This window comes from Diaphorina citri, unplaced genomic scaffold, assembly GCF_000475195.1.
Source record: "Diaphorina citri unplaced genomic scaffold, Diaci psyllid genome assembly version 1.1 scaffold379, whole genome shotgun sequence".
NCBI lineage: Eukaryota > Metazoa > Arthropoda > Insecta > Hemiptera > Psyllidae > Diaphorina > Diaphorina citri.
Window position 1 is genome coordinate 124,829 of NW_007377814.1, and position 27,277 is coordinate 152,105.

A 27,277-nucleotide genomic window follows, 5' to 3' on the forward strand; every position below is an offset into this window, starting at 1 on the left:
CCGAGATACCAGACTAAAAATATAAGATATGTAACTTTCAATCTTAGTTTAATAGAAAACAGACTAAAAACTCTTAACTTGGATACAAAGTTTACAATGAAATATGTATTAAACTTCTATTTTGGAAAACAAACATCGATTCAACCAAGGGATCCTTACATCCTTACATGAAACATAAAAAAACTTTGTGTAGTACCGGCCACTAGTTTATTGTAGTAGCTTTTTAAGCCTTTTCGACCACAAACCGGTCTGATCTGATCTTCTTCTTCCTTTTGTCGGATGCTCTATAACATGAATTAAGCTTTCAAATGTGTGTATAATGGACGAAACATGAAAAAAAATTTCTTGACTCAGAAAGGAACAGATCTTTGAAATCAATTTATTGATTTCAACACAGCTGACTCCTCCTTGTCGAGAACAAGTACCGTTCAGCTAAAAGGAAGACTTCAGAAGAAATAAAAGAACTGTAACGCAAAGAAAGTGTATTTTATCATACACGCAGGTTACTAAACAAACTATAAGTTAAAAAGTATAAAGATGTTTGCACCTTTAAATCTCATCTCACCTAAATTATTTCAAGATCAAGAATAACAACAATCGCTATAACGACTGTTTTGTCAATGTTTATTTAATGGATTCACGTGTCGATAACATAACCGGGCACGCGAAAAATAAATTATAATCAATAAATAAGCAAGAAAGATAAAAAAGACAAAGTTATCATTCTAGAGACTTATAAAAAAAAGAGTTGTTTCTCTGCTTTGCCGCACATGTAAAATCTTAATCATATCCCAAAAACCCAAGTATCAAGTTTCAAATTCAAGTTTTGGACGAAAAAAAAAAAAAAAAAACTAACAGAAAACAATTTTTTTATAGGTAAGTTCAATTAATAGCTACCTATTTGGCCTGAGAATAGACGTTGTAAACATATGTTTTTATTTTTACCCAATCTAAGGATTTCAAAAGTGTTGGATGTTGCTTCATGAGCTCCTCACATTCATTTTTCTTAGGTGCTCGTTTTTGGTTAATATGACTTCTAAAGTAAGAACGTACTGTCTTCTTCTGAACTTCTGTCCAGCGATGTCTCTTTTGACTTGGTTGTTTCTTCTTTTTTTTGGTACGTGGACTTGAACATGAACTGTTGTCACTCTCATTTGCTTCGTCATTTTCATCATGTTCTACTCCACCGTTCTTATTTCTGTTTTCATTATTTTCACCTGTAGTTTCTATTGCTTTTTCAGTTTGTATGTCATGTTCACTTTCAGCTCCTATTTCATTTTCAGCTTCAACTTGTATATCTACTTCTTGTATTTCACCTTGATTTTTTCCTTGATCAATCATTTTCAAAAGATTCCCAATTTTAGCCGTTTGATAAGCATCTTGGTTGATTTCATAAAATTCTTTGTGAGTTTTCTCGGTGTGGCCCATGAATTTTGCTAACTCGCTATAGTGTTCTTTGTCCAAGTTAGCTACCAGCATTATAGTCGCTATTTGTTTACGAATGTTGTTGCCAGTCATAAGGTCAGGTCTTTTAACTCCGCTCAACACCGCAAATTGTTTTAGCACAACACCACTCCTTAGATATTCTGTACGATTGGGATAAGCAAAAAGGTATTGGTTCGATTTAAGCACGCCAATACTTGTTCGGCATTCAAGAAGAAGTTCTATTTGTTTTTGAAGTTTGGGCGGGAAAAGAATAACCACCGCGCGACTTCCTTTGCCACCTCCCACAACTCTCTTGTATGATTTACACAATAATTGTTCAGATTTGCTTAATTGGTTCATATATTCAGTTTGATTTTCCACTTGGTAGCTACGTTCATATGATTCAATGTCCAGGTATTGAACGTCACCAATTCTTTTTCTATTAAAAAGAATAGTGTATGCAAGGGCTGCATCGGTCAAGTTTCTGTAAGCAACCTCATCTTGTTTATTTTTGGACAGAGCTTCATAGTTATCTTCCCCATGTTTTACAATACAATTTCTCAGGGTTAGGATATCTTGGGTGACAGGGAGTTGTTTTGGCTTCTTCCATTTCTTTTCGTTGATATCTTTCAATGCTAGGGACGAAACATCACTACACCATTGGGTTTCAACTATTTGTTTGAAATATTTTGTTCGTTTTAAATCATTCTTATGGTCTTTATTTATGAACCATTTCTTTTTAGCGTACATGTTAAATAAAACATTGCTAACTCTTGACAGAGTAGTCCCCATATGTAAGGCTAAGCTAGGAGCCTTATATGTTTTTGAAGAACTGTCAAAACCACAGATAGTCTGAGTTGCCAAGACGATGTTGTCATAATATTCTGGCGACAATATATCTTTGAACTGAAGACGAGGGTTTACACAGCGACGACGTACTTCTATAAGAAGACGAGCACACTCCCTCAGTTTGTTGGAACAACAAGATGCGATTTGAACTCTCTTGTGTTTTTGTAGATACGAATTCCCAAATGCTAAAATGAGTTCATCATTTCTGACAACCGTTCCAATATCATCATGGTTCATTTTATTCAGAACTTCTTTTCTAAGTCTTAAAGAAATTATTCTTTCATTGGTTTGTTGTGCAACCTGCACAGCCGTAGCCGAAATGGCTTGGTGCCTCATTCCTTTTACATTGATAGGTTTTATCATACATTTTTTCTGATGTCTTGACAGATAATTCTTGGTAACTATCTTGCTGCAGTGTATGCAAGGCAGCTTTTGCATTGGATACACTGCACTATTATCTTTAGACTCAACATGTTTGAGATACTCATTGTAATGACCTTCATTTCGAATCAGCGAGAGCAATTTTCGCCTTTGGTCCCGGCCCTCTTTCTCTTTCTTAGAATGAGAGAGCAACTCGATAACAGATTTCTCATTTTTGTGTTTTCTTTCAAGATGCCTCTCGAAATTGAAAACTTTAGTTGAACAGAACTTACAGAAGGTTTTATACTTTCCATACTTCTTTTTCTTGGGACCATCGCCTTCGTCCGAACTGGATGCTAGACTGTCTAAATCTGATGCCGTGTTCAAAGCCGATATTGCAAGATTTAAATCCGAAGATACCCCAATGTCCGAATCCGAGTCACCAATGTCAGGGGCACAAGGTACTTGTTGTGTAAATCCAGAGCGTTTTGGTCGAGAATCAGACGAAAGATCGATGTCCGATTCTTCACCATTGGATGATTCAGGAACATAATCAGTGCTGTCACCACCCGGTGACCAAGAACCATCAGACTCATTGTCCTCATCTGAAACAATAAAAATGTCTTGTAAACAACACACAACTTTCCTAATCTTAAAAAAAAAAGATTCCCAAATACTTTTTAGTCTAGAGCTTTCAACCTCGAATTTTTCTCTTCACCAAGACCCCTTTTGCCGATGTTACAGTGAAAAAATCTGGTGTGAACATCACACAACTTTCCTTATCCTATTGAATGGTGCATTTACAATATCTCTAACCATTTAGTCAGTATAGCTGAAAACCGCCAAAAAGCGGTCAAAATACCGCCAACGGCAGCACCTATTTTAACCAAACGTTTTGGGTTGCATCCTTGTCACATTTGTGAACTACATACAAAATTTCAAGTCTTTAGCTTATACCGTTCCAGAGATATTGAATTACACCGAAAACCGCCAAAAAGCGGTAAAATGCCGCCAAGCGTTGCACCGGTCTTAACCACACTCAGTTTCGTGTCGCATCCTTGTCACATTTGAAAGATACATACAAAATTTCAAGTCTCTAGCTGCTCTTACCGTTCTCGAGATATTTTGTTTACAGACGGACACACAGACACACACACGGACCAATGACTGAAACTTTGGATTTAGGCTCTAGGGACCTCAAAACGTGTTTTGGCACTAAAATCTGAAACTCCAAAACGTTTGGCAACACTGCACAGGAGGCGAAAAAGTTAAAGAAAAAGTATCGGAGACTAAAAAGATAGAAAAATATTTATTAAATACATTAATTTGAAATTGATGGTGGTCTCAAGGTTTTAGGACTTAGTTTGTCGCCAATAGGTATTTATGTGGTACAAAGGGGGGAGGAGGCGAAAAAGTTAAAGAAAAAGTATCGGAGACTAAAAAGATAGAAAAATATTTATTAAATAGTTAAATACATTAATTTGAAATTGATGGTGGTCTCAAGGTTTTAGGACTTAGTTTGTCGCCAATAGGTATTTATGTGGTACAAAGGGGGAATCAGGGGTAGTTTAGCCCGACAGATCCATTGATGGTGGTTTCAAGGTTCTAGGACTTAGTTTGAATGTTAGAGTTCAATATCCTATGTTGGTTCATAATTATCTTATGATATGAAAGTCCTAGAAATATGGGAATAGCATCATTTTTTTCATGACAAATTATGTAAAGTACATAGTTCAGTTTTTCAAAAGCAAGAAGTTAATACCTCTGGTGGGTTTTGAACTCTAACTTTTGAACTAAAACCAAAACAACCTATACCTAAGTTCTAAAATGACCCGTTTTCTTTTTGTTGAGAAAAAAAATATCAACATAATTTTACTATGAAAAAAAAATTGAAAAAAATAATAATAAATAAGTAAAATAAAGCACGGGCCAATACAATCATTGGTAGATTTATTTGTAACTGGTTTTGTCAAAATATGTAACAACAATAAAATAAATTTATTAAATCCACTTACTTAAATTTCACGTTTAGAAATATGAAAATTGAATATCAAACAAATATTGGACGCACATATATTTATGTGAAGAAACAATGTCAAGAAAATAAAGAAGATTCAGAGGAAAATCGATTGCCATGAACAAGAGCTGTTTCCTCCTCAGTCGACACAAACTTTAGTTATTTAACTAAAGTTTTAGACAAGGAAGATTCAGTTCTAAAAAAATGTACAAAGCAAGTAATTTGTGTAACTTTTCGATTAGTACAATATCTGTAGGCTGTTTTCCTTCTTCTTCTTCTAGTCTGGCCAAACACAGCTTTTCCGAATTTTTCGATTGATTTATTTGATCACCCGCCATGATGTGTTTCCAAAAAATACAAAGTACATTCCTACATTCCTAGGAACCAACTTAGCTACAAACAAAAGGTTTTATCTTAAAAAAAAAAAAAAAAAAAAAAAAAAAAAAAAAAAGGAAAGTAAAAAGGCAAGGAAGAAGAAGAAAATCCTTTATGATCAGGGCCCTCAAACAGTCAAATTTTATCCTCCCCCTCCTCCCAAATAAGTAAATAAACAAAATTACCTGATAAAACGCCATCAACTGACACAGTGGCTAATCTTGGAACATAGTCAGTATTGTCATCACCCGGTGAAACACCATCAACTGACACAGTGGATAATGTTGGAACAGAGTCAGTATTGTCATCATCCGGTGAAACACCATCAACTGACTCAGTGGATAATTTTGGAACAGAGTCAGTATTGTCATCATCTGGTGAAACACCATCAACTGACTCAGTGGATAATCTCGGAGCATAGTCAGTGCTGTTACAGCCTGGTGAAACACCATTAGAATGATTGTCTTCACCTGAAATAATAATAAAAATGATGGTAAACAACATGCAACTTTTCTTATCTTAAAAAATAAGATTCTTACTTTGCATGCTAGAGCTTTCAAACTCGAGTTTTTTATCTGCACCAAGACCCCCTTTTAACATTACAGTGTTATGATAGCATAACAACGGTGGCAAATTGTTAGAAGAAAAATAAAAAGGTGTGAAAATCACACTATCTTTTTTTTTTACCACCTAATAATTATGTTTATTTTATCTCTAAATTTATTTCTGATCAATAAGGAGGTGCTATTTACACTGTTGGCATATAGGGACTTTTCAGTCCTGCCCCGACAGTCAAATTCTTTAGTTTAAAACATTTTATATTCTCATAGTTTTTTCTATATCTTCTCCCTTAAAAAGTGCCAAAAATGGACCTAACAGTTTGGCCAATTTCAACCAAGTTTTGTGCTGCATCCCCTATCTATAAGTAACTTGCATAGGTACCAAATTTCAAGTCTCTACGTGGATTAGGTTTACATAACATTATAGGATAAGAAAATTAAAAATAAAATAGTTCTTCTTTACCTTGCCCCTTTAACTCGGGATTCAGGCCCTTTAGGCTTGTGGACCCTTTAGGCTTTAATTTCATAAAATATAGTTCAAATTAATTAATTAATTTGGGTGTTATACTTTTTTACCTTTCTTCTTGTGTGGAAGAGGTCCAGTTGAGACAGTCACTTGGATTCTGTTAGCATTGCTATCAATATCATCACGTTTCCGTAGCTTTTGCTTTGCTAGGAGGGTCATAATCTTTTTAGCCCTGAAATAAGATGAGATAAGATATGAATAATATAATGGTTTGACTACCTTTGAGTAACATTCTGACATCTTTAAGGGGAGGGAAAAATGTTTTTATAAAAATTGACTTGTTCCAAACCACATAACTCTAAAGTGGGAACCAAACCACTTAACTCTGAAGTTTTTCCCTATGACCTAGGTGTGCAATAACATTTTTTTTTTTTTTTTTTTTTTTTTTTTTAAAACCCCTACCCCCCACCCCCGGGGTGTTTAATAAATATGTACACAAAGGAATACATACAAGGTGTTTAGAAATGTGTGCCATTATTTTCACCAGATAGATGGAAACCCGAAAAACACAATTTAATTTTATATAGTTTTACACAACGTTGACTTAGCTTCCTGGACGAACAGTACTGGCTGTGCTTGACATGCATGGGGCCCTGGGTTCAAATCCCCACCCCGGGGAACTGTTTTTTTTTTTTTTTTTTTTTTTTTTTTTTTTTTTTTTTTTTTTTTTTATATGTTTGAAAGGGGGGAAAGATAACTTTTTTTTTTTTTTTTCCCCACATTGTACCAAAGCACAATCAAACTGCTAGTAATGTCATAATATAAAGAGGTCACTGACCAAAGAGTTCAACAGGTGTAACTCTGGATTAAGGCAAAGGTTCTCATAACTCATAAATATTAGGTATGGGTATAGATGAAAATGAAACACTGGGTTAAAGTGGGAATAGCTGTAATTGGTTTCACCCAAAATGTCTCTTTTGATACTTTTCGTCGGTAGATTTTAATTTTGCATCAAAGTTGATAACACAATCTGAAAAAAAAAAAAAAAAAAAAAAAAGTAGGGGGGGATTTCCCCGGTGGATTTTTTTTTGTAGGTTCAAAAAAAAAAATGTAGGTAGGTACTTACCGTGTCGATTTCATTGTGTAGGTTCACAGATAATTTTCTTTATTTCTTTTAGAAATTATATAAAAAATTAACATTGAACATTTTTAAGATTAAGATTTCAGTGATTTCACATTTCACAAGTGAGAAAATAGAAAATTATCAAACACAAACAAAGACACTTGATCACGTGACTACGATGCAGGGAGAGAATGGCGCGTTTAGAGCTGGCAACAGTGGGAGGTGAAAAGGCGCGTTTCTATCTATTTTTATACTCTCGGTGGCGAAAAAGACAGATTTTACCATGTCGTTTATACAGTGCCGGAGGCGAATTTATGCACCCCCCAAGCTGTATAAGTGAATTCTCTCTGGTAATGATATTTCAAAATCTGTGAGCACGAGATTTTTTTAATTAGATAAGTTATTCAAAATGCTAAGTAAAAACAGTCTCAGACCTATCTTTCGGTGTGGAGGTGAAAGAGTAGTTTTATATATCCGGAGGAGAAGAAGATAGAAAAGTAGGTATATATATATATACACACACACACCACCTATACGCCTTGTGCCTACTTCCTGCTCCGGGGAGGATAGGGGTGTTCATCAATCCAGCAAGAGTAGCTCAGAGGTAGTTGTGCTAGAACGTTGTCTAGTTGCTTGTTGCTCTCAGTTCTATGCGGTTTGAAGTCGTCACTTCTCTCTACCTACTCGATGCGCTATATACTTTTCGCTCAAGTCTGTTTTGAGCCGCTGTGTCCACACACATAGTCGACGCCACCGATCGACGAGTTGAAGAGGTGGATCTATGTTGTCGAGGCAGTGCACGGTTTCACACCTTAAGAAATTTCCATTTTTTAGACCCACATTTTTACTTTCCTCTTATTTACCTTATAGCTCAAATTTAGAACGTCCCGGACCTTTGTTCATAGAAAATCTTTATTTAAACCCAATAAATAAATCAACCCTCCGAATTCGGTACGTTTTGCCACCCTGTATAAACTACCTACAACTCACCCTGTTGGTATAACTACTTCCATGCCCTCATGAGACATTAGAGTATACATTATCGAATCACGATATTAGGTTCTCATGAGTCAATAGTGATTAGATTCTAATTGAATGCTGCTAAGTACTTATTATTTCGCTAATTCGATAGGAACTTCTTTTACCCCTCTTGTCTTGTCATTAAAATTTGCAAATGAATCATTAGCTTGATAAGGACAGCTCATCGTTGACGGGTAAATTTTTGATATATGTATTTGCAAGATTTTCTCTTGATTGTTCGTTAAATTCCCTTTTTTATTGTTAAAATTTGCCACATAATTTGTTATTTTGTGAAAATAAGGTCGGTAAAAGTCACCAGAGGTTTTACTGCATATTTTTGTAAGTTTTTCAATTTTCCTAGGTAATAAATAATTTTTCAGTCTAACTCGTCTGAGTCAAAGTCGAAAAAAGATTACCTTCTTATTATTATTATTGTATTGTTTTTCTTCTTCTGAAATTCTCAAAGAAAATCAAGGGCTATCTCCTAGTATTGCTTGGTAAGTACGTAATGTAAGCAGTTAGGAAATAATCTTTCTCAGGAAAATTAAAATGTTGGCATGTGGGTTCCGTCACATGTAGGTATAAGTATACACGGTAATGACAAAGCGGACCTCCTTGCAAAGGAAACATTGTACAGTACCACCTCTCCTGCCATAGATAAGATCCCTATACAAGATTTTAAACACATTTTAAAACGAAAAATCATGTCATCGTGGCATGAAGATTGGGTTTTTTTTTTTAGGAAGGAACTTTGATTTTTCTAATTTTTGTTTTTATGACTACAATTTTGGAATACCACTGGTTCGATCACAGGATTTTGTCTGGGCCATATGACGGCCATTACACCGTCCTTCCTCAAACAGGTGTTCTCCTACTTTCTGGTGAGTGTGTGGCACATGTAACTTGTGTAAGTGTACCATTTATTCGCCCACCTAAGGGTTTTTCCAGACAAAAACACTTATATCTCTGGTCCTAATTATTTTGGAATAATGATCTTAGGTTCATTTGAAGCGGAATTTAGTCCTTAATAGAATGTATTTATAGCGAATTAATAATAGTCTACCGATTTTCCGAAAATTTCCATCAAGTTTACCCTATATTATGACATTGTGAATTGTATTTTAGTGTATATTTCTTGTATTTTAGTGGATATTTTATTTTACTTGCTGTCCTATTTTTAGTCCGTCCTTCCTTTATTATTACTAATAATAAAAGGTATAGTGGACGGACTATTGTATTCGCTTCGGTAAATGGTACGATTTTTAGGTGGGCGAATAAATGGTACACTTACCCTAGGTAACAAACTTCGATTAATTAAAGAAGAAAATAAACCCTGGCAACCCCCTCAAACCTTCTCTCGACGCGACCAGGTCACCCTCACTCGCCTCCGCATAGGTCACACAAATCTTACCCATGTGCACCTAATGAGAAAAGAACAACCCCTCGGAATGTAATGTTTGCCAATGTAACCTCACAGTTCAGCACATTCTGAAAGATTGCTGTAAATACCAAAATATTAGGAACCCTAATAATCTTAACTTTATTAAAATGACCAAACCAAAAGTGTAAATCTTCCCCTCTCAGTGTACGTATATATGACATTTTATAATTATGTTTGCACACTATAATAAATGTTAAAAAAAAAGAAAAAAAATGTTGGGAACCGCTCATTTCCAAAGACGGCACTTTTATGGTTTCATATAGGTACCTATCTAAAACATAAGTTTCACAGCAGCTTTCTTCAATCCTAGACTTGAGTAACGCTTGCAACTTGAACAACAGTCCGATGTGTCCACTTTCTAAAATAATTTTGTCTCTAAAATAGGTAATTTTGTTTCATTAAAGTTCAACTTGAGATTCAAGTAAAATCAGACACAAAAAAATGGACGTCACGGCTGGAAAAAGTTGTAAGAATTTTCTTCTCCATCTCGTCACGGGTACAAAGGGTCACAGCTTACGATTTCAAAACTGAGGAAGTAACAGAGCAACGCTCAATTCTCCCTCGCGTTTTTCCCCCAGAAAAATGAGCGCCGAAATATCCCAGAGTCTGCTGCAAACGGCGTGGAAAGTGCCGCTTGAGGAGGAAATGCGCCGTTTTCCCGAGCTGAAACAAGAGGACATTGATACCGTACTGGAGTGGTGTCGACAACAGCCCCATCTGCCCCAGGTCAGTGGTAAGTAAATTAATCATCTTGAATTCCTCGTTTTGCGGGCACCCTTAGGTGTAGGGGCAAACAGTCCTAAAGGTTAAGCTTATAGGTACGGGTGTAAGTGGCTAGTACGGTGGACTTTGAATGTGGAGGTTGGTGGTTCAAGTCCAAGTCAGGTCATACAATTTTTAGTATAGTGCATTAAGGAGAGATAGAGAGAGAGAGAAAGAGAGAGAGAGAGAAAGAAAGAGAGAGAGAGAAAGAGAGAGAGAGAGATAGAGAGAGAGAGAAAGAGAGAGAGAGAGAGAAAGAAAGAGAGAGAGAGAAAGAGAGAGAGAGAGAGAGAGAGAGAGAGAGAGAGAGAGAGAGAGCGCACTAAAAATTCCCATTTAATTTTTTTCTCAAGTTTGGCAGAGGGCGCTGTAACTGCTAAGGTCTTATCGTCCCGAAATCGAAGGGAAGAAAGACAGGATACTCAGGAGTTAGCCAGCTCTTACCAGGACAGGAGATGCAAGCTAACTATACAAACTAGGCTATGGAAAACTAAAACTTTAATTATGGGATAGGTACTTAGCTACTTGGGACTTTTTTACTTTCCATCTGAATAAGAATGTTGCTGTAGTAGCAGACTCCTCTCCTTCCTCACATCAACCCAGCAATGCAGTTGGCAATTCAAGGAATTCAGCGGTGGCTATAGGGTTTTGCCTCTTACCAGGACAGGAGATGCAAGCTAACTATACCACCTAGGCTATGGAAAACTTTAATTTTGGGATAGGTACTTAGCTACTTGGGACTTTTTTACTTTCCATCTGAATAAGAATGTTGTAGTAGTAGCAGACTCCTCTCCTTCCTCACATCAACCCGGCAATGCAGTTGGCAATTCAAGGAATTCAGCGGTGGCTATAGGGTTTTGCCAGAGATCAATGACCGTGAGTGTTGTAGGTCTTCCAGGACAATTGAATAGGTGAGGTGTGTCATGGGGACTTTGGCTACATGTCTCCCAACTGAATAAGAATGGTGAAGTTCTATGCTATGTTAGATAATAGTGAGAAAGTACCTATTATAGCAACCTCCGAGTGGGTATCACACTAGGCTTGCACGAAGGAGGCACTCAGCCTCGTGAGCTCAACTGAGTAGCTACTTTAATCGAGTAGCGACCAGTGGCGGCATATACCAGTGTAAAAAGATTATTGACATATGGTAATTGATTGCAAAGGAGGCACTTAGTAATGTTGTGATATCCACAAAAGTTGTGAAAAAGCTCTGCTTTACCACAAAGAATTTGAGAAAACAGAACTGATTCCAATTTTGTGCCATCAACCGAAAACCGAAAATAGCTTCTGAAGAGGGGAAATTCCGAAAGGAAAATACGACTGCTCCAGACCAGTTCAGAACATAGAATAAAATAGATATACCTTGTTTATCCTGCCCGAATAGGACTGAAAAGTCCCTTTACCCCAGCAGTCTAAACAAGGTCTCGTATGTAGGGGCAAACAGTCCTAAAGGTTAAGCTTATACGGCTCTAAGTGGCTAGTACGGTGGACTTTGAATGTGGAGGTTGGTGGTTCAAGTCCAAGTCAGGTCATACAATTTTTAGTATAGTGCATTAAGCGGAGAGCCACATTTATGACGAGAATTTTATGCTTAACGCACTAAAATTTCCCATTTTATTTTTTTCTCAAGTTTGATAGAGGGCGCTGTAACTGCTAAGGTCTTATCGTCCCGAAATCGAAGGGAAGAAAGACAGGATACTCAGGAGTTAGCCAGCTCTTACAGGACAGGAGATGCAAGCTAACTATACAACCTAGGCTATGGAAAACTAAAACTTTAATTATGGGATAGGTACTTAGCTACTTGGGACTTGTTTACTTTCCATCTGAATAAGAATGTTGTTGTAGTAGCAGACTCCTCTCCTTCCTCACATCAACCCAGCAATGCAGTTGGCAATTCAAGGAATTCAGCGGTGGCTATAGGGAGGTGTGTCCAAACATAGTGGACCGGCCATCGACATCGATTCACAATGAATTCGCATCGATAGACGGTCGTCGACTATGTGTAGACAAATTGCACCTTTATCGCCCCGAAAGAGAAGAGAGAATTTCCCCTCTTCTGAAGTTCGCTTGCCGTCTCTTGACGTGATGGCGCCTATAGAAAAGAGGGGAAACGAGGTTCAGAAGAGGGGAAATTCCGAAAATGTCTCCCAACTGAATAAGAATAGTGAAGTTCTGTGCTATGTTAATAATGAGAAAGTACCTATTATAGCAACCTCCGAGTGGGTATCACACTAGGCTTGCAAGAAGGAGACACTCAGCCTCGTGAGGACAACTGAGTAGCTACTTTAATCGAGTAGCGACCAGTGGCGGCATTACCAGAGTAAAAAGATTATTGAAATAAGGTAATTGATTGCAAAGGAGGCACTTAGTAATGTTGTGATATCCACAAAAGTTGTGAAAAAGCTCTGCTTTACCACAAAGAATTTGAGTTCATGAGAAAGTATTGTACATTTAGTAATTTAGAAATTTTTTACCACAAAGAATTTGAGTTAATGAGAAAGTATTGTACATTTAGTAATTTAGAATTTTTTCTTGATTTCAGATCAAACTGTACACGAAAGACAAGAATGCCCTCTGTTTGTTGGTATACCAACTAAGCTAACTAGGCTGACATTTAGTAATTTAGAATTTTTTCTTGATTTCAGATCAAACTGTACACGAAAGACAAGAATGCCCTCTGTTTGCAGAAGTTTCCTCTGAGTATTCTACCACCAGAGTATGGAGGTCAGGGCAAACCGGTTAGCGAACTCTCAAGTAAGTAAACAAGGGTCCTTCTGCTTGCTATGCAGAAGGTCCCGGGTTCGAATCCCACCATCGACAAAAATTTGTACTCGTTTTTCGATTGCAAACATTTCAACGGGTTACTTTCTGGTGTTCTCGTGTTGACCCAGCACCTAAATGGGAAGTATTGTGTCTCTTCTCGCCCATCTGATGAGAGGCATACTACGGGATGGGCATGCTACGACACAGGCCACAAGCGTCCAATGTAGCAGTTGTTTCATCGCTACGAAAAAAAAACGGGGGGGAAACACTCATCTTTAAAAAAAAAAAAAAAAAAAAAAAAAAAAAAAAAACAAAAAAAAAAAAATATTGGTGAAATCCACCCCTTGTCTCCGTTTTCCCTAATTTTCAGCTCACACAGCCGCTCTGTTTCTACTGCTCAGTAATTTCAACATCGAGCTGGCTCAGACCTACATAGAGAACCACTACACGTTTCGAACTTACTACAGGAACATCTTCGCGGACCGGGATCCTCTCAGCAAGGGAATCAAAGATGCCATGACTCTGGCGTAAGTAGTGCAGAACTTGGCCTGACGCACCATCTGAAAATTTTGACTAGGGGACGTTAAACAGAGAGTAGACTAGCGTCTGGCTGTGGGACTATAAACAGGGAGGATAACAGCTAACCCTTAGCAGCCTAGCTAGCTGGCAGTTCTTCAAAGGGTTCTCTCTGTTTTTAAAGACTAAGCACAAGTCCTCACGATGGTTGACTGCGGTTCAAAACGAGCCTATTCAATGCAAACTGAGTGGAGCAGTGGTCAATATTCAAGGGTCAGTTTCCCAAAAGGAAAATACACTTTGGGTAGTTCAGTATTCGATGAAAACCGTGGATACTCAAGAACGCTCTGCGCTGTGGAGAAAGACGAAGACGTCTTTTTACCTGATCAGTCTAATCTACTCAGGAAAATGGCCTCGATGAGGACCTTGGAGGTTTGAATAAGGCCCATTATTAGATTAAATCGCCACTGATGCTTACCTCCATTCCCGGGGTAGATCTGACGTGTGTGGCTGGACTGGGCATAGCCCACAGAGTTGTGCAAATGCAAAGGCTATCAGATTGTCAGATTCCCCAAAAAATAAAGTTTCTTGACTTGGTTTTCAACCTCCTTGGTTTTCAACAAAGAATTCAACCTCCTCCGTTCCAGCAACCTCACACTTCTGGAGGGCCTGTGTCACGGTCAATGCCGAGTTATGCTAGCCAACCTGAAGATCTTCGAATCCTCCAAGTTCTAAAATAGCCTCGATGAGGACCTTGGAGGTTTGAATAAGGCCCATTATTAGATTAAATCGCCACTGATGCTTACCTCCATTCTCGGGGTAGATCTGACGTGTGTGGCTGGGCTGGGCATACCCCACAGAGTTGTGCAAAGGCTATCAGATTCCCCAAAAAAAAATAAAGTGTCTTGACTTGGTCAAAGAATTCAACCTCCTCCGTTTCAGCAACCTCACACTTCTGGAGGGCCTGTGTCACAGTCAATGCCGAGTTATGCTAGCCAACCTGAAGATCTTCGAATCCTCCAAGTTCAACCCTAAGGAATTCTCCAAGCTAAGCTACATGATACTAGAGAAGGATGTCCTGGATAATGGGTTCACCAAAGAGGGGTATAAGCTACTCATGGACGCCACAGGATTTGGTCTGGGCCATATGACGGCCATTACACCGTCCTTCCTCAAACAGGTGTTCTCCTACTTTCTGGTGAGTGTGTGGCACATGTAACTTGTTCCTCAAACAAGTGTTCTCCTACTTTCTGGTGATAATGGGTTCACCAAAGAGGGGTATAAGCTACTCATGGACGCCACAGGATTTGGTCTGGGCCATATGACGGCCATTACACCGTCCTTCCTCAAACAGGTGTTCTCCTACTTTCTGGTGAGTGTGTGGCACATATGACTTGTTCCTCAAACAAGTGTTCTCCTACTTTCTGGTAATAATGGGTTCACCAAAGAGGGGTATAAGCTACTCATGGACGCCACAGGATTTGGTCTGGGCCATATGACGGCCATTACACCGTCCTTCCTCAAACAGGTGTTCTCCTACTTTCTGGTGAGTGTGTGGCACATATAACTTGTTCCTCAAACAAGTGTTCTCCTACTTTCTGGTGATATTGGGTTCACCAAAGAGGGGTATAAACTACTCATGGACGCCACAGGATTTGGTCTGGGCCATATGACGGCCATTACACCGTCCTTCCTCAAACAGGTGTTCTCCTACTTTCTGGAGTACTGATTTTCTCTAATCACGATCGAAAAAAATACGGGCTAAAAAATTCACGGAGGGACGGACCCTGCTTGTTCCCCTCTCTTTTCAGCCTTTTCTCTAAACTTGTTCGCTTTATTGCCTGATTTCAGGTCAGACAGAGGAGGCGGTCCGACAATTCCGGCCCTGGTATTTGGCGGACGAGAAATATCTCCGTGTAGACGAATCCAAGCGACCTTTGAACAAACAAAACAAGAAAGTGATCAAGATTCAGGAGAATCTGAAATCTCTGGAATTGGATTGAAATTGAACTCAAATATTGGAACGAAATTACGAAATCTTCGAAAATTGAAAAGAAATCTTGGAAAATGGACGAAATGTCAAGATTTGGACGGAAAATTCCAAAAGAAATGCCGAAATTTTTTGGAACTATATTGAAATTGGACTCAAATCTTTAATATAGGACTGGAATCTTGGAAATTGGACTGAAAACAAGAATATAACTTAGGTAGAGTTCAAACAAAACCCTTTTGTACTTAACGATCAGCAAAATTCAATGAAAGTTTTTCATTTCCAATATTATGCTACAATATTGGACTGCTTTTCCTCGGTGGTGTAGTGGTCAAGACGCTCGCCTGGTAAACAGGAGGGCGTGGGTTCAATCCCAGCCGAGGTATGGAATTTTATCCTCCTGAAGTTCGCTTGCCGTCTCTTGACGTGATGGCGCCTATAGAAAAGAGGGGAAACGAGGTTCAGAAGAGGGGAAATTCCGAAAGGAAAGGTTTCACCAATCTACTTTTTAGCCTCTAACAGCCCGTTAGCTTGAGAGCCCTGTTGAGCCCTCCTCTTCTTTCGCCTTTTCCCGTGTACAGACTTGGTCGGCGTTTTTCATCAGCCCTCAATCAGCCCTAGGGTGATCGCTTTGGGGCTAACCTTTGGTTTGGCTACAAACTTTTACGAGTGGAATCTCTTTGCATTCAAGCTTTTTTTTAAAGAGGTTTGACAGAGGGAACTGTAACTGCTATGGTCTTATCGTCCCGAAATCGAAGAGAGAAGGAAGACAGGATTCTTCGCCTTTTCCCGTGTACAGACTTGGTCGGCGTTTTCCATCAGCCCTCAATCAGCCCTAGGGTGATCGCTTTGGGGCTGACCTTTGGTTTGGCTACAAACTTTTACGAGTGGAATCTCTTTGCATTCAAGCTTTTTTTTAAAAGAGGTTTGACAGAGGGAACTGTAACTGCTATGGTCTTATCGTCCCGAAATCGAAGAGAGAAGGAAGACAGGATAGGAGAAAGCCAGCCATTCCGAGAACGAACATTATCCCATCAGGATAAAGTCCACCCCGGGCGGGAATCGAACCCGAGGCCTAGCGCTTACAAGGCAGACGCACTACCAACTAAGCTAACTAGGCTGGCACATTCAAGCTTTACTAAATATTTAGCAAGGGGAATTTCAGGCTTGTCTACTCTCTGTCGAACGTCCCCCCAGCCAGACTTAACATGCCTTGTACCTTATAGTTATAGGGACTGAAAAAATATTGGTGAAATCCACCCCTTGTCTCCGTTTTCCCTAATTTTCAGCTCACACAGCCGCTCTGTTTCTACTGCTCAGTAATTTCAACATCGAGCTGGCTCAGACCTACATAGAGAACCACTACACGTTTCGAACTTACTACAGGAACATCTTCGCGGACCGGGATCCTCTCAGCAAGGGAATCAAAGATGCCATGACTCTGGCGTAAGTAGTGCTGAACTTTGCCTGACGCACCATCTGAAGATTTTGACTAGGGGACGTTAAACAGAGAGTAGACTAGCGTCTGGCTGTGGGACTATAAACAGGGAGGATAACAGCTAACCCTAACCAGAGAACTTGGCCTGACGCACCATCTGAAAATTTTGACTAGGGGACGTTAAACAGAGAGTAGACTAGCGTCTGGCTGTGGGACTATAAACAGGGAGGATAACAGCTAACCCTAAGCAGCCTAGCTAGCTGGCAGTTCTTCAAAGGGTTCTCTCTGTTTTTAAAGACTAAGCACAAGTCCTCACGATGGTTGACTGCGGTTCAAAACGAGCCTATTCAATGCAAACTGAGTGGAGCAGTGGTCAATATTCAAGGGTCAGTTTCCCAAAAGGAAAATACACTTTGGGTAGTTCAGTATTCGATGAAAACCGTGGATACTCAAGAACGCTCTGCGCTGTGGAGAAAGACGAAGACGTCTTTTTACCTGATCAGTCTAATCTACTCAGTAAAATAGCCTCCACCCCGGGCGGGAATCGAACCCGAGGCCTAGCGCTTACAAGGCAGACGCACTACCAACTAAGCTAACTAGGCTGGCACATTCAAGCTTTACTAAATATTTAGCAAGGGGAATTTCAGGCTTGTCTACTCTCTGTCGAACGTCCCCCCAGCCAGACTTAACATGCCTTGTACCTTATAGTTATAGGGACTGAAAAAATATTGGTGAAATCCACCCCTTGTCTCCGTTTTCCCTAATTTTCAGCTCACACAGCCGCTCTGTTTCTACTGCTCAGTAATTTCAACATCGAGCTGGCTCAGACCTACATAGAGAACCACTACACGTTTCGAACTTACTACAGGAACATCTTCGCGGACCGGGATCCTCTCAGCAAGGGAATCAAAGATGCCATGACTCTGGCGTAAGTAGTGCAGAACTTGGCTGCGGGAATCGAACCCGCGGCCTAGCGCTTACAAGGCAAACGCACTACCAACTAAGCTAACTAGGCTGGCCTGAACCAGTTTTGGATTGATTATTTCTGGGTCGGTTACTTGGTACTTTTTTTTTTTTTAACAATAAAATTGCCTCAAGCAATTTCAATTTAGTAGCATTAGCCATAGCCAGCCTGGTTTGCTTGGAAGGTAGTGCGCTTGGTTTGTTGGAGCGCCTGTCTTGCAACCGCTTGCTTACGGGTTCGATTCCCGCCCAGGCCGAATTTTTTTCCCAAACAGATGATGTTTGATCTCGGAACGGTTGGCTTTCTACTATCGGAAAGGCTGTCTTACTTCTCTCAGGACGACAAGATCTTCGTTCTCTCCGTTACCGTTCCTTCCATCAAACCTCACCAAGTTCATTATGACGGTTTTCTTTTCTTTTTTTTTTTTTTCTCAAGTCCCGAAATGGAAGAGAGAAGGGACAGGACAGGAGAAACTGAGAACCAACATTATTCGTCCCGGGCGGGAACCGGAACCCGCGGCCTAGCGCTAACAAGACAGATGCGCTAAAAAGACAGATGCGCTACCAACTAAGCTACCTAGGCTGGTGATGGGCCTTTTTTTAAGAGAGGGAACTGAAACTGCTAAGGACTACTGGATTTGGTCTGGACCATATGACGGCCATTACACCGTCCTTCCTCAAACAGGTGTTCTCCTACTTTCTGGTGAGTGTGTGGCACATGTAACTTGTTCCTCAAACAGGTGTTCTCCTACTTTCTGGTGAGTGTGTGGCACATGTAACTTGTTCCTCAAACAACTGTTCTCCTACTTTCTGGTGATATTGGGTTCACCAAGGAGGGGTATAAGCTACTCATGGACACTACTGGATTTGGTCTGGGCCATATGACGGCCATTACACCGTCCTTCCTCAAACAGGTGGTGTTCTCCTACTTTGTGGCAGGGGTTTCCAAACTTGCTCAACATTCAGGCCCATAATAGAACCAATAGAATATTCCCAAGAAGGCTAGTTAACATTCAGGCCCATAATAGAATAGAATATTCTCAAGAAGGCTAGTTAACATTCAGGCCCATAATAGAATAGAATATTCTCAAGAAGGCTAGTTAACATTCAGGCCCGTAAAAAAATAGAATAGAATATTCCCAAGAAGGCTAGTTAACATTGGTTTCGATGCGCTGGTGTTCCGTCCACCAATAATATCTTTGATTCTGATCCTCAGGACGGAGCCAACGTCTCCATAGTGGAAATCAACATCATCAACGTGAATGTGTTTGTGGAGAAACTGGTATTCCTCATCAAAGCTCTCACACCGCCCATTGTTTATGAGAGAGTAAGTTTTTATTATATGTATTTAGTTTTAAGCCATTTCGTCATGGTCAACTGGTCAACTCCAGCACTCCTAGGCTTTAAGGCCTAGACACACCAAAACCGCACGGTTTTTATTTTGCGGCTGCCGCGCGGCAACCAAGCGATTTTTTTCTTGCGATGAATTTCGCCGCTAGCGGCAGGAGTTATTTTTTATTCTTCTTTGGACTACTACCAAGAAATTCAACCGCGTCTTTTCAAATTTTTTCAAAAGTCGAAAATTTGTATTTTCTTTATCCCTTGAAATTTTGATAATAATTAATACTATGGACCAATTCCTAGTGGATGCATACCAATTCAGCTGGGGCTTGATGAACATAGAGTCTTGGAAACTTTCCAACTTTCAACAAATTTGAAAAGTCCCGGGATACCCAAAGAAATGCTTTTCCTCTATGGAACAAAAAATGTAAACAAACAAAAAAGAACGCAAAACCGCACGGCATTTCTGGCTTGATTGCCTTTGAAGAAATCGAAGTTTGAGGTTAGGTCTCGGAAACCGCAGCGGTCGCCGTGCGGGAAACCTCAGCGGTTTTGGTGTGTCAGCTCTCATATAAACATGGGTTGTAATACTCAGCGGTTTTTTGGTGTGTCTAGGCCTTTACTCGGGAATTACTATAGGGAGGAATATAAGATAAGATATTTGGATATTTCCTACTCCCATTGGTATCAGGGCAATGTTTTTTGAGAAAGGTTAATAGAAAGAAGACATGAGATTAGAGGATCAATTTTTGGGTTTTCTGTTTTGAAATATTATGATTCAAAAGTGGCAGTAGCTGGGGGGATGCAATACACACACACATCATCTGAAACGAAGGGAAACTAGCAATGAACCAAGACAAGAGATGGTAAGAGGGGTTAAAATTCCATAAACATAGGATTATTAGATTTGTGTTTGTGGGATATTTTTGAACCTATAATGGGAAAATATAAAAAAAGTGTCATCCCGAGGGATTTTGTCTTTCAAAATTATTTCTGAAGACTTCTTGTTTAAATGTATCCTGAGTTTTCTTTGAGGGAATAGCGTTGAGCCTTGTGGTAATCTCTTTCAGTTTCCCCCTTTTCTTTTTATGATGGCATAAATTTGTGGATTTTCTTGTCCATGTTTGTTGACAATGAGATTAGGGTTGTCTAATCTTTGTTGAATGTGTGGTCTTGTACCTGCATGAACCTGTCAGTTTCTAATCCATCTTGTCATGATGACATCACACGTGTGCTAGGAATCCTAGAGATATTGTTCATACCTATGTGTATACCTTTAGTGTCATCTCCCTTTAAGATGAAACATTTAATTTCCTATTTATCCAGGTAGATGCCTAGTATTGCCTAGTGCCTACTGCCTGCTGCGATTGTGGACACAAATTGTCTGAAAATTTCTGTTAGTTGACGACCCGTTTTCATGTTTTTCATTCATTATTCTAGAATCTAGATCTAGAACGTTTTATCGGATCAATATTTTTTTTTTTTTTTTTTTTTCGATTAATCATTCCATTGACCTGTTTGTTTTGTCGGCCACGACTTCAAGAAAAACTTGAATACCTATTGTGGCAATCATTGGATTCCCTATCGTTTCAACTGGTGGACTAGAAGGAGATTATTCCCCTGGGAGAACTAGAAAACTCTTGCAAGCATTAGGTATGGAAGTGATATGGACGTGTTTTATTTCTTCAGTCAGATTCTTAAATATTTCCTTGTCTGAGAGAGAGAAAAAAGAAAGAAAAGTGAAAAAGAATTTCTCCTGGAGATACATAACAACCAGTCAGCAAATGTTTCCCCTCTCTTTCTCTCTCCTTCCTCCTTCCTTCCCTTCCTCTCTCTCCTCTCCCCCTCCTTCCCTTTTCTTTTTTTAATAATGTATTTTTATTTCTCTCCTAGAAAGTCTAAGTAGTTTTTGGGCCAAAAATGTGAAAAAGCTCTGCTTTACCACAAAGAATTTGAGTTCATGAGAAAGTATTGTACATTTAGTAATTTAGAATTTTTTCTTGATTTCAGATCAAACTGTACACGAAAGACAAGAATGCCCTCTGTTTGCAGAAGTTTCCTCTGAGTATTCTACCTCCAGAGTATGGAGGTCAGGGCAAACCGGTTAGCGAACTCTCAAGTAAGTAAACAAGGGTCCTTCTGCTTGCCATGCAGAAGGTCCCGGGTTCGAATCCCACCATCGACAAAAATTTGTACTCGTTTTTCGATTGCAAACATTTCAACTATGCAGAAGGTCCCGGGTTCGAATCCCACCATCGACAAAAATTTGTACTCGTTTTTCGATTGCAAACATTTCAACGGGTTACTTTCTGGTGTTCTCGTGTTGACCCAGCACCTAAATGGGAAGTATTGTGTCTCTTCTCGCCCATCTGATGAGAGGCATACTACGGGATGGGCATGCTACGACACAGGCCACAAGCGTCTAATGTAGCAGTTGTTCCATTGCTACGAAATAAAAACGGCGGTGGAACACTCATCTTTATTTTTATTATTTTTTTTTTTTAAAAAAAAGGTCAGAAATACGGTAATTTATCTATTGGCTTAATCAAAAGTTGGGACCAAAATTGGACCTGGGACACCAAATTTCAGGGATCGACGTACATTGATGTTAGTAAGAAGTATGCCAAATTTCATCAAAATCGGAGCAGGCAATCACGAGTTGGAGCGGAACAAATACTCAAACAAACATCCAAAAACGAAATGCAAAACGGTCGAGTTAAAACCTAGACGTCCTAGACCTTCACTTCGTTTTGTCAACTAATAGAAGTGCAGTGAACTGTAGTGATTACTTGGGAAAAGAGCCCTTACATGTCTCCCATAGGGCTAAACAAGTTCAAAATCTAAAGCTGTGTTCACACATAGTCGACCGGCCGCCGATCGATGTCGACTGAACCGTCCACACTGCCTCGACAACATAGATTCACCTCGTCGATCGATATCGATCGACGCGAAGCGACGGTCAGTCGATTATGTTTGGACACACCATTAATGCGCAATCTTCCTTCGGTTAACATGTTTGCATTTGCATTTTTTGCCATCTTTCATGAAAATGAGACAAATTGTTCGAGCGTTATGGCGATGGTGTGACGTGACAAGATTAATAGGGAAAAGAGCCCACTCGTGCCCAAAATTTCATCAATTTTTCCCCTCTCTTTTCAGCCTTTTCTCTAAACTTGTTCGCTTTATTGTCTGATTTCAGGTCAGACAGAGGAGGCGGTCCGACAATTCCGGCCCTGGTATTTGGCGGACGAGAAATATCTCCGTGTAGACGAATCCAAGCGACCTTTGAACAAACAGAACAAGAAAGTGATCAAGATTCAGGAGAATCTGAAATCTCTGGAATTGGATTGAAATTGAACTCAAATCTTGGAAAGGAATCTTCGAAAATTGAAAAGAAATCTTGGAAAATGGACGAAATGTCAAGATTTGGACGGAAAATTCCAAAAGAAATGCCGAAATTTTTATTGGAAAGGAATCTTCGAAAATTGAAAAGAAATCTTGGAAAATGGACGAAATCTCAAGATTTGGACGGAAAATTCCAAAAGAAATGCCGAAATTTTTTGGAACTATATTGAAATTGGACTCAAATCTTTAATATAGGACTGGAATCTTGGAAATTGGACTGAAAACAAGAATATATTAGCTTAGGTAGAGTTCAAACAAAACCCTTTTGTACTTAACGATCAGCAAAATCCAATCAGAGTTTTAGCCAGCCTAGTTAGCTTAGTTGGTAGTGCGTCTGCCTTGTAAGCACTAGGCCGCGGGTTTGATTCCCGCCCGGGGCGGATTTTATCCTATAGCTTAGGTAGAGTTCAAACAAAACCCTTTTGTACTTAACGATCAGCAAAATCCAATGAGAGTTTTTCATTTCCAATATTGTAGCATCTCTACTGCTTTTCCTCTTTCGAACAAAAACGTCTCAAAATTTATGTGCTCAAAAAAGCGCACAGCCAGCCTAGTTAGCTTAGTTGGTAGCGCGTCTGCCTTGTAAGCGCTAGGCCGCGGGTTCGATTCCCGCTCGGGGCGGATTTTATCCTGATGGGATAATGTTCGTTCTCGGAACGGCTGGCTTTCTCCTATCCTGTCTTCCTTCTCTCTTCGAATTCGGGACGATAAGACCATAGCAGTTACAGTTCCCCCTGTCAAACCTCTTAAAAAAAAAAAAAACCCCTCTGCCATTTTGGGACGATAAGACATCCGTTGTTGCAGTTCAATCTATATCAAACCCAAGAAAAAAAACAGATGTAGCAATATTTTTGTTGCACCGAGTACGCCCGCCGGGGTCTAGTTAAAGACCATCAAGTTCTTCCTAACAAGACTCTCTCTCTCTCTTTCTCTCTCTCTCTCTCTCTCACCTGAAAGCTACCAGGCGTGTTCTTGCAAGTACCCCCGGAGCAGATCATCACGTCCATCAGGCACTCATTCTGGTCACTGCATAATTTACCGGTAGGATCCCCCTCATAGCCAGGATTACATATACATCGGTAAGTCCCCATGAGGTTCTCACACGCTCCGTTAGTACAGATGCCGGGGTTCTGAGCACACTCATTGATATCTGGCGAGAAGAGAAATATTAGATAATCCCACCAACCTCAGTGGTGTGGTGGTTAGCGCCGTGGACTTCGGATCTGGAGGTTGGTGGTTCGAGTCCTAGTCAAGTCATAAAATTTAGCGTAGTGCAATCAAAAATTTTATTGATCATATCTCATGATCGGTTTAGATTTTCGCAAAATCCTTTCTTATTGCACACCTAGACCATAAAAGGAATATTCCTACCAAATTTCAGCCTTTCTAGGTCTTGTGATTCTTGAGATAGAGCGATCAGTGTGGAACTATGAACTGTGAACTGTGAATGGATCTTGTTCTTATAATATAAGATGTTGTGACAGACTTACGCTAGAGCGCGTACCGTGTTCAATTTTCCAGAATAAATTGCCCCTCCCTTCATATTTCTTCTCCTCCCCTCCCTCCCCTCTCTCCCTCCTATTTCTTCTCCTCTCTCCCTCCTATTTCTTCTCCTCTCTCTCCCCCCTCCTGCCTATTCCCTGAGGATACGACAGTTGGCCTCATTATATCCCTTTGAACTGATAAGGGAGGGGGAGAGAGAGGGGGGAGAGGGGAAAAGGAAGAGAAAGAGGGAAGGTAGGAGGAGACTTCAGTGATAAAAACGGCGGTGGAACACTCATCTTTATTTTTATTTTATTATTTAATTTATCTATTGGCTTGATCAAAAGTTGGCACCAAAATTGGACCTGGGACACCAAATTTCAGGGATCGACGTACATTGATGTTAGTAAGAAGTATACCAAATTTCATCAAAATCGGAGCAGGCAATCACGAGTTAGAGCGGAACAAATACTCAAACTAACAAACATCCAAAAACGGGATGCAAAACGGTCGAGTTAAAACCTAGACGTCCTAGACCTTCACTTCGTTTTGTCAACTAATAGAAGTGCAGTGAACTGTATAGTGATCACTTGGGAAAAGAGCCCCTACATGTCTCCCATAGGGCTGAACAAGTTTAAAACCTAAAGCTGTGTCCACACATAATCGACCGGCCATCGATCGATGTCGACTGAACCGTCCACACTGCCTTGACAACATAGATTCACCTCGTCGATCGATATCGATCGACGCAAAGCGACGGCCAGTCGACTATGTTTGGACACACCTTTAATGCGCAATCTTCCTTCGGTTAACATGTTTGCATTTGCATTATTTGCCATCTTTCATGAAAATTAGACAAACTGTTCGAGCGTTATGGCGATGGTGTGACGTGACAAGAGTTATAGGGAAAAGAGCCCATTCGTGCCCAAAATTTCATCAATTTTTAGTCCGTCCTTCCTTTATTATTACTAATAATAAAAGGTATAGTGGACGGACTATTCTATTCGCTTCGGTGTCTGTCTGTCAGTCTGTCTGTCCCCATTACATAGAAGGACTTATCCAAACCTGGTCGACCTATATATCAAATTAAAGGTCTTTCTACCAGGAACACGAAAATGGTGGTGCAAATTTTGTCTAGAGAACCGTAAAACCAAAAAAAAACTGGGTTTTGGGCGATTTTTTTCACATTTTCTCACACAAATGAGCTCTGATCTCGAAATTTGTCGCGACGACCTATGAACTCAAAGCGAGAAAACTTTTTGACACTTCAGTCGATCATTTAAGACCGGTTTTAGCGTTACCTATGTTAAGCTACGCCGAGGAAGGCCAATAAATGTGGATGATGGGTGACTTGAACCTTATATTGGGAATAAAGGGAGAACGGGCTCTAGTCTTGATTTTAAATCATTACATGAAAGCGTATATTTGGTGGGTTAAAGAACAATACATGTATCAGTAACAATGCAGTAAAAAACACTATAATAAATATTAATAATAAAAAAAAATCAGTAAAAGGCCTAGCATACAGCATAGTTCACCAGACAAGAAGGGACTTTTTTTTTGTCAATGGTGGACATCGAGCCCGGGACTTTCTGATTGGCAAGTAAGAGCGTTAGCACACTAACCACAGTGCTAACCGTGCTTCTAGAACAGTTTACAGCAGGGGTTTCCAAACTTTCGAGCACTGCGTACCACCTGACACCTCAAGGTCCTTTTGGCGTACCACCAAACATCAATTTTGTGTGGTTTGGGGTTTAAATGAAGATACTATAGAGCCGCAGGCGAAATTTTTTGTTAATCGTAGTATGTCACATTTTTTTTTTTTTGGTTCATTGATGTAGTTTTTTTCTTCTCCCACCTATGGTTACAAACCTGATGGTAAATATTTACGAGATAAATAATAAAAATCTGGTGTGAACATCACACGACTTTCCTTATTCTATTGAATGATGCTTATTTTGAGTGTTCTTGTTCTTATACACTAGCTTTTACAATATATCTAACCGTTTAGTCGGCATAGCTGAAAACCGCCAAAAAACGGTCGAAACCCGCTAAAAAGCGGTCAAAGTACCGCCAACCGCAGCACCTATCTCAACCAAACGTTTTGAGTTGCTTCCTTGTCACATTTTTGAACTACATACCAAATTTCAAGTCTCTAGCTCATACCGTTCCCGAGATATTGTTAAATGACACCGAAAACCGCCAAAAAGCGGTAAAATGCCGCCAACAGTTGCACCGATCTTAACCAAAAGTTTCGTGCCAATTAGGATTAGACTTTCCACATTGCGCCCTGAGTCCTTACTTATCTTCTTCAACTTATTTAAACCGTAAGATCGACGTTTACCACCGGGGTTTAAATATCTCAGGATTAAGTATTAGGTTTAATCCGAGATTAATCCCGGGTATTAAGTACCTATACTTGAGTGCAGATAATTGGGGATATTTCCTTCCCCTTTACACTGACTATAGACTGACTACCTTGCCTCGGTGGTTTAGTGCATGGATGTATAAGGTAGGGGAGGGGAAGTAACGATCCCGATGTGTATCCTTCAAAAAATGAAACAAACACAACATAATAGGTGTTTATAAGAGTGGCGCGAATTTCAAATTTTGAAAACCAAAACCAGAAAAGTAACAGAATGAAGGCCAGCCTAGTTAGCTTAGTTGGTAGTGCGTCTGCCTTGTAAGCGCTAGGACGCGGGTTCGATTCCCGCCCGGGGCGGATTTTATCCTGATGGGATAATGTTCGTTCTCGGAACGGCTGGCTTTCTCCTCTCCTGTCTTCCTTCTCTCTTCGATTTCGGGACGATAAGACCATAGCAGTTACAGTTCCCTCTGTCAAACCTCTTAAAAAAACCCCTACGTGAAAAACCGAATTTTCCAAGAGAGAAAGAGAAGAAAAGAGAAAATATAGGGTCCGCGGACCACCCATTGGGAACCTATGTTTTAGAGGGTTTTTTTTTTTTTTTTTTTTTTTCTTG

The 27,277-nt window shown here is 39.8% G+C and overlaps 2 protein-coding genes and 1 long non-coding RNA gene across 8 annotated transcripts; 2 read left to right on the forward strand and 1 right to left on the reverse strand.

Moving 5' to 3' along the window:
* Positions 1-839: 839 nt before the first annotated feature.
* LOC103508236 lies at positions 840-7,614 on the reverse strand. Its single transcript, XM_008472767.3, has 4 exons — positions 7,179-7,614; positions 6,163-6,284; positions 5,212-5,496; positions 840-3,239 (listed from the first exon to the last, which is right to left on the reverse strand). The coding sequence occupies exons 1-4, from the start codon at positions 7,190-7,192 to the stop codon at positions 898-900; spliced, it is 2,763 nt and encodes a 920-aa protein (XP_008470989.1). The 5' UTR covers positions 7,193-7,614; the 3' UTR covers positions 840-897.
* Positions 7,615-8,230: 616 nt separating this feature from the next.
* Positions 8,231-22,855, forward strand: LOC103508237 (alpha-tocopherol transfer protein-like). Of its 6 annotated transcripts, none has more exons than XM_026822881.1 (8): positions 8,291-8,389; positions 8,662-8,692; positions 10,215-10,369; positions 13,532-13,688; positions 14,620-14,875; positions 19,285-19,395; positions 21,420-21,528; positions 22,609-22,855. In XM_026822881.1, exons 3-8 carry the CDS (start codon positions 10,219-10,221, stop codon positions 22,758-22,760), a joined length of 936 nt encoding a protein of 311 aa, XP_026678682.1. In that variant the 5' UTR covers positions 8,291-8,389; positions 8,662-8,692; positions 10,215-10,218; the 3' UTR covers positions 22,761-22,855. The 6 variants fall into 6 exon arrangements, with proteins under 6 accessions (XP_026678683.1, XP_017299155.1, XP_026678682.1 ...); XM_026822880.1 differs by having other exon boundaries at positions 8,294-8,389; positions 8,557-8,692; XM_026822882.1 differs by lacking the exon at positions 8,662-8,692 and having other exon boundaries at positions 8,231-8,365.
* On the forward strand, positions 11,057-13,157 carry LOC113467005. The gene is made up of 2 exons (XR_003391234.1): positions 11,057-11,309; positions 13,044-13,157. It is a non-coding gene; the product is annotated as an uncharacterized LOC113467005 (long non-coding RNA).
* Positions 22,856-27,277: the final 4,422 nt, after the last annotated feature.

What these genes read in the sequence shown, in the direction of transcription:
- LOC103508236 (XM_008472767.3), bottom strand. An exon ending in TCTTCCACACAAGAAGAAAG is followed by an intron (nt 5,497 to 6,162) that starts GTAAAAAAGTAT and finishes TTATTATTTCAG; the next exon opens with GTGAAGACAATCATTCTAAT. An exon ending in AGTTGATGGCGTTTTATCAG is followed by an intron (nt 3,240 to 5,211) that starts GTAATTTTGTTT and finishes TTATTGTTTCAG; the next exon opens with ATGAGGACAATGAGTCTGAT.
- LOC103508237 (XM_026822882.1), top strand. Translation starts at nt 10,219, where the DNA reads ATGAGCGCCGAAATATCCCAGAGTCTGCTGCAAACGGCGTGGAAAGTG. An exon ending in AAAGATGCCATGACTCTGGC is followed by an intron (nt 13,689 to 14,619) that starts GTAAGTAGTGCA and finishes CCTCCGTTTCAG; the next exon opens with CAACCTCACACTTCTGGAGG. An exon ending in CGCCCATTGTTTATGAGAGA is followed by an intron (nt 19,396 to 21,419) that starts GTAAGTTTTTAT and finishes TCTTGATTTCAG; the next exon opens with ATCAAACTGTACACGAAAGA.